Source organism: Toxotes jaculatrix, chromosome 18, assembly GCF_017976425.1.
Source record: "Toxotes jaculatrix isolate fToxJac2 chromosome 18, fToxJac2.pri, whole genome shotgun sequence".
Classification (NCBI taxonomy): domain Eukaryota; kingdom Metazoa; phylum Chordata; class Actinopteri; family Toxotidae; genus Toxotes; species Toxotes jaculatrix.
In genome coordinates, this window is record NC_054411.1 from 10,491,304 (window position 1) to 10,501,675 (window position 10,372).

The 10,372-nt window shown below is 35.6% G+C and overlaps 1 protein-coding gene across 2 annotated transcripts; it reads left to right on the top strand.

The window, feature by feature from the left end:
* Positions 1-1,278: 1,278 nt before the first annotated feature.
* On the top strand, positions 1,279-9,255 carry LOC121198821 (nuclear GTPase SLIP-GC-like). 2 transcript variants are annotated; one of them, XM_041063155.1, is made up of 24 exons: positions 1,279-1,445; positions 2,682-2,763; positions 2,936-3,048; positions 3,243-3,293; positions 3,420-3,449; positions 3,671-3,700; positions 3,917-3,950; positions 4,076-4,168; positions 4,393-4,486; positions 4,853-5,069; positions 5,178-5,396; positions 5,640-5,834; positions 5,966-6,141; positions 6,414-6,507; positions 6,594-6,681; positions 6,827-6,948; positions 7,201-7,374; positions 7,471-7,628; positions 7,784-7,901; positions 8,093-8,201; positions 8,320-8,453; positions 8,625-8,706; positions 8,830-8,911; positions 9,000-9,255. In XM_041063155.1, the coding sequence occupies exons 2-24, from the start codon at positions 2,697-2,699 to the stop codon at positions 9,031-9,033; spliced, it is 2,514 nt and encodes an 837-aa protein (XP_040919089.1). In that variant the 5' UTR covers positions 1,279-1,445; positions 2,682-2,696; the 3' UTR covers positions 9,034-9,255. The 2 variants fall into 2 exon arrangements, with proteins under 2 accessions (XP_040919089.1, XP_040919090.1); XM_041063156.1 differs by lacking the exon at positions 3,671-3,700.
* Positions 9,256-10,372: the final 1,117 nt, after the last annotated feature.

The window sequence follows — 10,372 nt, forward strand, 5'->3', positions numbered from 1 at the left end:
CACTAATCAACACCTCATTAACACAGTTTAAACCAATAGTCAACATTGAAACCTTCATGAAGGTAGAGAAAAATAGAGAGATTTTGGTTTTCCTTTAAAAAATAATGACATCCTGAGCAGATATTTCTGTATCTTCCATGTTATAATGCTACATGCATGCTGGGGGAGATAAATCAAAACATCTGTTCAGCAAGACATTGACTTCTACTGCCCTCTTGTGTTCACAGCAAGAAAAGCACAGACGAAAAAATGAGTGTCTGCACACAGGCCTGCACATGAAAGTGTGACTGTGTGCTTTTGTTTTAACTAACACATCTTTTAAAGATTAAAGCATAAGCAATATCACAGTCATACCCATAGTAAAACATAATGCAGAAGCTGCATTAGCAGTACCTCAGACATAACATAACAAAACCCCACTTGACAATACATAAGCAAAGAGTTCATTCAAGAGCTGTCCAGTTCAGTGTATAAAGAAAACGCATACGATCAGGTCACAGTAAAACAAAAAAGCTTTTGGATTACAGTTTCTTCTTCTTCATATTAGGTTTCACTGCACTACCTGTAAGAAAAATGCAGCCTGGAAGAAATTTACAATACAGGATACAACATCTCCAAAGAAAAAAGAATAATCAGAGGTTTCACTGTACAAAAGGCAAACACTGTATCAGTGGTGGATGAAGAATTCAGATCCAAAAAGCAGTTAAAATCAATATTTCAATATAATAATTTATTAAATGACAATGCCAAAGGGATCACTTATAGTGATGAACCTACAAAGGATTAGCACGCAGTTTTGTACCTGCACCCTTCCTCAGCATTACAAAGCTTTAGGGGGCAGCACTACTGCAGATATATGTGCTACATCTAATGTCTTATCTGTTCTGCCAGTTTATTGGACAATTTTTAATCTGTTTTTTATGGACTCCTTGTGTATTTTATTCTATTTCATCATTTGTACTGTACAATATTTTGTCCTACTTTATATAAGTATAGTTCTGGGTTCTTTTATCTTGATTTACTTTGTAAAGTATTTTGTAAATCTGTTTTGAAAATGCTGTATAAACTAAATGCATTACCATTATTTATTATCTGTGATATGTGGTGTTGCCAGCCTCTTCTGTTCAGCTGTAATGAGCAGGGAAGGTGGGAAGCTTGTGCTCTCTCCCACAGTGCAGGCACCCCAGATAACCAGTAGGAGCCACCAGTGCAGCAACAGCAACCAGAAACTGATGTTGCACAATTTGCGGGTGTATAGAGTATGCGGATGAGAAGTGGAGACTCCATAAAAGAACGAGTTCAAGAGGTGTGGCTATTAAATAAAGCATAAAAGAGAAAAGAGAGTGGGCTCATTTAAACTGAGCCAGCATTAGTCTCATAGTCACATCTTGTAGATCAAGCACCAGTGGGGTCATGTTTGTTTGTTAAAGAAGAGAAGATAAAATGTAAGTACAACAACTTCAGTGCCTTACATTCACAGATATTGTGGAGACAAACAGCAGAATTCCGGGTCGCTGCTTGTGCGGTCGACCGGTCGGTTAGTTGAATTCCACCTCATGCTGCTCAATGTGCCTTAAATTTTTCCGCGGGGACAAATTAAGTTCTCAGAATCTGAATTTGAATATGTTTTGAATATCTTTTAAAGTCACAGAGTCTGTTCCTTCTCTTTCATTTCTGACAAAACAAGAGTTTAGAGTAGTAGGAGGTTGTGGCGAGTGACGAGAAGGTACAGTTATTGTTTGTGATTAAAATTATATAGTTAAACTTGAGTCAAATTATTATTTTTTAACTACATGAAAATGGAAAACATTGTGTAACATACTTACATTCTGTAAGTCTTTTTGTTTTTAACCTGTTGTAAATCTTGCTTTGCCATTTACTTTTCAGGGTGGTGAATTAGAAAGTGATTTATCAAGATTATTTAGTTATCAGGGCTTGATTTCTCTCTCAAATTCTTGTTCTCAATAGCTGCTTTAAAGAAACACTCAAATAAGAAGGAATGAGCTTTTCAAACTGTGAACATTCTTGCAAAAGTATAAAAGCTATGAGACCTGCAATCTATCATATCTGAACCATGATTTAGGGAAAATTTGATTGAATATTTGATTAGAAAATAAGAACATTATATAAAGCCAGAGAACTGATCTTGGTGTAACCACTTTTTACAGAGGAAATGAAAGTTTCGTTTTCCAGCTAAACAGTTACATGTGTGTGGGGGAGAGGACAGGAAGAGGAGGAGCAGACTTGCTATGACATGAATGGACTGAGGCACAGAGGGACAGAAAGAGACAGACAGAGAGAAAAACAGGAAAACTCTGATGGTCTGGAGTCACGTCTGAAGTCCTCCATGGACTTAAGTCACAGTGTTTTACATTACATTACAATTAGCTGCTATTAGATTGATGTTTTGTATTGTTTGTGGATTCACACCCATTTACCTAAGCATTTACATTTCCTCAATAGTGAATAAGGTTTAAGACATGTCAAAACCACAATTCCTAGATTAGTTACTGATTTACAGTCATGGTCATAAACTGTGTGTTTGGATAGTGTATTATTTAAACAGTCCGGTTAGTGTGCATTCAAGTTTTGCTTTCAGAAATGTTTCAGACATTTGATCAAATAGAAGTTATTATAACTGTCTATTTACTTACTGTATACTTATTTTTTTTACTTTTCAGTTTCTGTTCTTGGACATGGATGATTTTGTTCGTAAGAAATTAACTGAATGGGGTCTCAGGCAGTGGATAGAGAAATTTGAAGGTAAAGCATTACCATGTTTCTTTGGCAGGGGGTTGCAGATACAATGTTGATATGACCACATGACCACTGAAATAACTAAATATTTACAAACACAGATATAAAATGACACAGTTTTGTACTGCAATACAAAGCTGACATGTCCTTCACAGTTTCTATTTTCTTCTAATTGCAGATGAAGGCATTGACACAGAAGCTCTTTACTGTCTTAATGATCAAGATATTGATAACTTGATCCCAAAAGTGGGACCAAGGGCAAAACTCAGGAAGATGCTTGAGTTATTGAAGGTAATGTTCTGTACTGTAAAGATACTTTAGGTTTAACTGTTGTATTATAATGTCATAAATTTCACTGTGGACACATGCTACAGGTACAGGAACATGAACCTGACCCACAGATGGACTCATAGCTTTTGCAAGAATTTTATAAAAAATGTCTTTGTTGCTGTTATGGATTAGCAAATATTTCCTGTTGTCACTAGGAAGAACAAAACTCAACAAATCAGGAAACTGAAGTTGATTTGAGTGCTGATGTAAGTTGCACATTGTCTCATGAAATTCCATTTACTGCAGTTATACAGATAATATTTTCAGATTCTGCTCAAAAGTTTACACATTCTTTATTAATTAATTTTAACCTTTATCTGTATTGTTCACAGGAAGATGAAGAAGCAGCTGATTGTACTCAGGTAAGGAGGATGCTGAATTTCATGGTCATGTAATCTGTTGTCACTAGGAAGAACAAAACTCAACAAATCAGGAAATAGTTAATTTGACTTCTCATGTACATTGCACACTGTCTCATGAAATTCCATTTACTGCAGTTATACAGATAATGTTTTTAGATTCTGCTCAAAATTTTACACGTTCTTTATTAATTAATTTTAACCTTTATCTGCATTGTTCACAGGAAGATGAAGAAGCAGCAGATTGTATTCAGGTAAGGAGGATGCTGAATTTCACAGGCATCTAATCAGAGAACGTTCCTCTGTTCTTTATGAATATGCATTTGAGGCACGAAAGTGTCTTTGACTAAAGTAAATGTAAATATCAGAGTATGAATCGTAAATATGAGTGTTGGAGGACACAGCATGTGTGAATGTAATTTCTTGATCAAATACTGTTTTAAGGGCCAAACATTTATGTCCATTTTCAGGTTTTGCCACCCACGAATGATGCCAATGATAAAGGTCAGATCAACTACACAACTATATTGAGTTTTAATATTGAGAGAGGCAATGGGTACTAACTGTTCTTTTTAGCTTCTTTATATTATATTATAAATAATATTTTTAATTATTTTTAATTCAATAAGCAAAGAGAAGGTTGGATCTTCAGGGCGAGCCCAGCAAACAGCAGTCACCAGCTGGTAAACGACGATGTGACAAGCCTATATCATCATACAAAGGTATCTAAATTACATTACTATATCACATGAAATACTTTCTCTTTGTCTGGCCAGTGTCTTTATCTTATCAGAAATCTTTTTTTTCCATTTTATATGTGTCCATATTATAAACCTGATGTTATACTCTGAGTCACCTTTGTTTCTTCCTGTTTTGTTTATCAAGCAGTCTCTTTGGGCATTAACTGGAAACACTGGTTCATGGTTCTTTACTTTTTCTCTGACAGAAAAATTCATTTTGGCTGATGTGAACAAAATAATGAAATATGTCGATGTGAAAATACAACATGAAGACAACACAAAGTTTAATGCTTTTCTGAAGTAAGTATTAAGTTTTCAATTTTCCAATACAGTGAACTGTGAGGGAAAATCCTGTTATGATCATGCGATTACACTATTATTTGTAATTTGCACAACAACAGGATGTGTCTTTAGGCATTTAGGCGCTGATTTGAGATGTTGTGATGTATGAAGGATGAGAGAAGAACATAAATTATGTGGTTTTCTGTGTGGGTTCATCACTATGAGTTGCCCATTACATATTAATATAAAAATATTGAACATAGCTGCTTTAAGTTATACTTGAGCGAGTTGTTCATACATGGATGTCTTCCTGATTTTGACACATTTTCCAGCATTATATTTTCCAAATTTGTCAATTAACCCATGTCAACTCTTGTACAACAGGACTAAGATCTGTGATTTGGAGACAGACAAGCGGGAGGTGGTCGGTGTCTTTGGTAAAACCGGGGCTGGAAAGAGCTCTTTGATAAATGCCGTCATTGAAGAAAAAAATCTTTTGCCCTCTGGAAGTATCAGTGCCTGTACCTCAGTCATGATTAAGTTGGAGTCTAACATGCGGACCTCAAAATATGAGGCAGACATTGAGTTCATTACAGAAGAGGTAAATCTTGAAACACGTTACAGTGTAGCTGCAAAAATACTGTTGCAGGTTACAATACACACTATTTAATTTGTCTAAGTTGAACGTAATTCTCATTTTGTTTTTTAGGAGTGGAAAGATGAGCTGTGGTCCTTGTATCACATTCTTAAGGACAATGCAAATCAGGAAAAGAACGATGATGATTATAAGGACGCTGTTGATAAGCTGTCAGCGCTGTATGGAGAAGAATGGAAAAACATATCTTTTGAAACTCTCATGGACTACAGACATTTTAGAGAAATTCCAGAATTTCTCCAATCCAAGAGGAAGATTTTGACATGTGAAACAGTAAGTAAGATTAGCTGCAGATCAACAGTTTAGTTCAACAATAAGAAGATACACTATGCTACTTTTGTCTCCACATTTACTATTTATTTGTCTAATCTGAACTTGAATTTGAGTGTTTCTTAATAGCACCTCTTGCTTATCTTATCCTGTTCTATTATTTAATGCAATTTGTAATGCACTTTGAACATGCATCAAAATCAAACTGCCTTTCATTGCCTTCCTTTATTTTATAATTTATTGCAGGCTGCAGAGCTATCTGCAAAATTTGTCAAATACACAAGAAATGACTCAAGAGAAGACACGAGGAGGTGGTACTGGCCACTAGTCAAATGTGTGACTGTCAGGGTCCCCAGTAACCATCTTCTCCAGCATGTGACACTTGTGGACCTTCCTGGAAATGGGGACTGTAACAGGAGCAGAGATAGAATGTGGAAAGAGGTCATTTATTCACATGTAGTGCTGTTTATTGTGTAATACTGTCTTATCTGGAAACTGTGGCATCATGATATTACAAAGCACTGAGAATTAAATTCATTGTTCATAATTAACTTGCTATTGTGCTTCTTCAGATTGTTGGAAGTTGTTCTACCGTGTGGATTGTGACCGACATTAATCGGGCAGCAGCAGAGACAGAACCTTGGGAGATCCTGCAAAACGCCAGTAGCCTCATGGGAAATGGTGGCGAGTGTCAGCGCATTCACTTCATCTGCACCAAGTCTGATCTTGCTGCAGACTTAGATGATGAGTAAGTGATACCAAAAGTACATAGTTAAATAAAACATTCAAAATAGACACGGGGAGTTATTTAGTTAACTCAACAAGATTGACTAAACAAAAAATTCTTTACAGGAAGCATCCTAGGAAATCGCAGACCTTCAGAATAAAATGTTATTTTTTTTGGTGGAAATTGTAGATTGTAATTGTACTTAAACAAAAGATTATTTTCCTTTTAATAAATAAAAGAGTTTGAGTTATAGCTTCCAGGTGGTGCCGCTTGATACAAATCTTTTCTTGTAGTTCAGCTGCTGCTGTTCGTGCTTCCATTTTTAAAAGAAACATGGACGCCAAGGAACAAGTGATCAGAGAATTCAAGAAACGAAGCGAGATCACGGTGAGTTACATAGGTTTTTTTTTTTTTACAAAAAGCTTGGCTACAAAGGTAAACCTGCCTTAAATAAAAACCTTTCTTGTTTTCAGAAACACTTCAGTGGTGACTGTTTCAGAGTGTTCACAGTGAGCTCCAAAGAGTTTCTGAAACCAAAACGTCTACAGCCAGATGAAACTGGTAGGTGAAGTCTCCATGGCAGAAAATGTATGGCTCAAATAAATATTTTGTTTTAGTTCACTTTAAACACTTTAGTTCTAAGTATTTCAGTTTAAGTATTTAATGTAATGTAATGTAATGTAAAACACAATCTGCATTTTTACAGAAATACCCAGACTTCAGGAATTTCTGCAAAATCTCAACGACTGTCACTCAGAGACATTAAATTATGTGTCTGGAGCTCATGGGATTCTCTCTCTGATTCAAGGGGCAAGATGCAGGGAAGTGGTAAGAACAGGAAATAAAACCTCTTTTGTTGTGTCATCTTAAATTGTCATTCATATTCCCAGAAAACAGCATTCATGGCAAATAAGTAGACTATGCTCATGGAAAACTCAACTCGATTTGTGGTGTAACTGTGTTTTAATGTCAACTAGAAAGGGCCCACAAGTAATGTCACTACAACAGAACTCACTTCAGTCACTTCTGTCATTCTCAATACCAACAGAATTTCATCAATAAATGTGTGTTTGATTTCAGGCTGGCCAAAAAGCAGATGTGTGCGCAGCACTCGAAGAAAACTTGAGGCGTGAACTTGATAAAGTCAGAAAAGCCATAGAAGAAGCTTACGAAGCTTTTGAAAGACGCCTTGTCGAGGGAGTTGAAAAATCTAAAAGTTCATGTGAAAACAGCTTGAAGTCCGTCTTGTATGGTGTATGTATTTAACACTATTAATAATTTACTTTTTGTACTTTCAACAGCAGTTTTCTCTTCACATGAATATGTATTTTTTTTTCTGTGTTGAATCAGTCAAGGGCACGAGATAGAGGTTTTCACAGGACATTGAAGTGTGTAGTTGCGAACAGTGGCAGCTACAAAACACAAAAAAGGAGACAAATAAACCTCAATGAGAAGTTGAGTTCGTGCCTGTCTGCCAGCATTGATGAAGAATTCAGGAACACCTTCCCGTAAGAAATTATTTAATAAGGACATGAAACCCTTTGTCAGTTCATTTACAGAGGAGAATGTCTAGAATTAAGAAATTCTACCTTATCCAAATGATGTAATATAATACATTTCTAAAAATTACATAATGAAATATATGAACTATTTCAACTTTCAGAAACGAAGGAAAATGTGGACCATTCAAGGGAGTCATCAAAACATTTTCACTTGACACAGAGAGGCTGATTCAAAAGTACAAAGATGTGGAACTGCAACTGATTTTTCTCAAGACAGAGGTAAAACGTGAATATTGTCACTCTCTATAATATAGAGGGTGACAGTCTATATATTTTTTGCACCTGTTGGAAAGCAGGTCTTACTAGGAAAAAACAATGGAAATAATTTTGCCTTTTTCAGGTGGAATCAGTTTTACTTTGATTTTTCTTTTTTAAATATGTTGATCTATACTTCATATTCTCTTTCTAAGGAGGAAAAAATTAAGACAAAAGTCAACAAAAACATCCGGGAGCGTAAGAAAATAATCTACCACAGTCTGTCGTCGAAAATTCAGGAACTCATGCAAGAATGCTATGACGGTAAGAAGGAAGATCATGATATATACAGTACAACCTGTCACCATAATAATACACATTTACATTCATCATGATTGTACAGAAACATGAAGTTTAACTACTGTTTCCTGTTTTATTGTAGAAGCAGCTAAATTTAGAGGAACAGACACACTGAAAAACATGAGGCAAACTATTGAGAAGCATGTACATGAGTCAAAGAACACCATGTTTGAAGTGGCAAAAAATGTCATGTTGGACAAACTGAACAAGCTGAAGGTTTGTCACATTTCATTATATGAAACAGAATAATAATATAGTAAAACATGTCATGCTGCATGTCTTTATCTACCAACAGTTAATTCATGTATGATTCAATAAATCATGAAACACAATATTTGGCTTTATGAGCAGTAAGTAATGATGAGTGATTTTTCTATATCGAATTAGGGGCGTATCCTAGAGGAACTGGAGAAAACCCTGAAGCAATCAATTGAGCTGTCACTCAAGACAGATGATTACTCAATCCCAGGTAGAGAACATATCAAAATAAAAGCATTTATGTAGAATTTCCAGAAGTGGAATTAACAATGCACTTCTTGTTTGTCTGTCTGTCTGTCTGTCTGTCTGTCTGTCTGTCTGTCTGTTTGTTTAGACTTTTCAGCAGAGCTTGACATGGTGAAGAGACACTATGATGAACTGAAGCTCAGCTCAGATGGAGAAATGTCATTAACTGGGTAAATCTTTTGTTAAAATGTCAGCATAATGTATTTAAATTCTTTTTGTTCTAAATAATACTAAAGATTGGTTTTAATTACACCATAGCACTGATCAACCCGGTCCATCATCTGCACTGTGACAGAGAGACCAGAAAAGTGGACCTTGATAATAGATTCTGAAGGCCATGTTATAGGCCTGGTAAGACCAGAAAAGGGAAGAAGTCCAAGAACACCATCGAGAGAAAAACAGTAAAAGCAGCTGGAGGGACAAGAGAATAACAACAATAATTTTTGCATAAGGCTTTGTGTTTTTTATAATATAACAGTTTTATTCAGTACATTTACATGTATTTCTGTCCATGATTTTATTTTAATTTTAACTTTAGTGTTTGTTGATTTTGATACGATTGCTACTGATTTTAGGTTTGATTGTAGGTTGTAGTTGACTTTTTTTATTACAAGTAATATTCTTGAATCCCTGTTTACTGCAAAGAAAAACTTTCTATGTGTGCTCATGTGGGAAATAGATATAGATGAGTGGTTGCTTTTTACTCACCCAGTTATTTACTATGCTACTTTTTTCATTGTTTTTCATTCATAAAAATACTCTATATAGAGCAAGAGTATTACAGTTAGAGATTGTGACTAACCACATATTGATTAGAAATTATCTGATGTAGCATGTTTGTTGAAAATAAAAACCCTAGATTTAGAGAAGTAAAACAGTTGCCATCAATTGCTAAATAGCTCTGAGTCTGATTGGAGAAATTCCTTCTGAGATTGGACTCAAACTGGGTCCTGAAGAACACCTCAGACTGAAGAGAGCCAAAGGAGAATCATCAAAGTGAAGCTTAGCAGAGCTGCTGAATTTGACACTGCAGAGGACTTTTTGTTCTATTATCTAACATCCGTGAACTTTGTTCGCACCATTTTATGAGATTTCTGGATTTCTCACAGTTTTGAAGTTCTCTGGACTGTTTCTTTATCCACCCTTCAAAGTTTTGCGAGTTGTGAGAGGTTGTGAGTAGAACAACTTTTGGGAAAGAGATAGTGAGTTATTTGGCTGTTAAATCTGTTTTACTATCTTTATAACAATTAATCAGTTTTTAATGGTATTGCTGTTTGCTTTTGTGCATTCTAAATAAAGTAGAATAACTGTTGTTAAAGTTTCCTTGCTTTTATTGAAAAGGGTTTCTTCAGAGAATCAGTAATCTCCAAAGAAAAAAGAACAACCAGAGGCTTCACTGTACAAGGCAAACACTGTATTAGTGGTCGATGAAGAATTGAGATCCTTAAAGCAGCAAAAATTCTGAAATGATAATGGCAAAGGGCAGTGCAGGTACCCCTGATAACCAGTAGGAGTCACCAGTGCAGCAGCAGCGACCAGAAACTGATGTTGCTGAATTTGCGGGTGTGGGTGTAGAGGAGAGTATGCGGGTGAGAAGTGGAGACTCTATCTCTATAAAAGAACGAGTTCAA

Excerpts from the sequence above, each read along its gene's own strand:
- LOC121198821 (XM_041063155.1), top strand. The coding sequence starts at position 2,697 with ATGGATGATTTTGTTCGTAAGAAATTAACTGAATGGGGTCTCAGGCAG. Across the intron at positions 5,835-5,965 it reads GAGATAGAATGTGGAAAGAG|ATTGTTGGAAGTTGTTCTAC; the intron begins GTCATTTATTCA and ends GTGCTTCTTCAG. Across the intron at positions 8,202-8,319 it reads CATGCAAGAATGCTATGACG|AAGCAGCTAAATTTAGAGGA; the intron begins GTAAGAAGGAAG and ends GTTTTATTGTAG.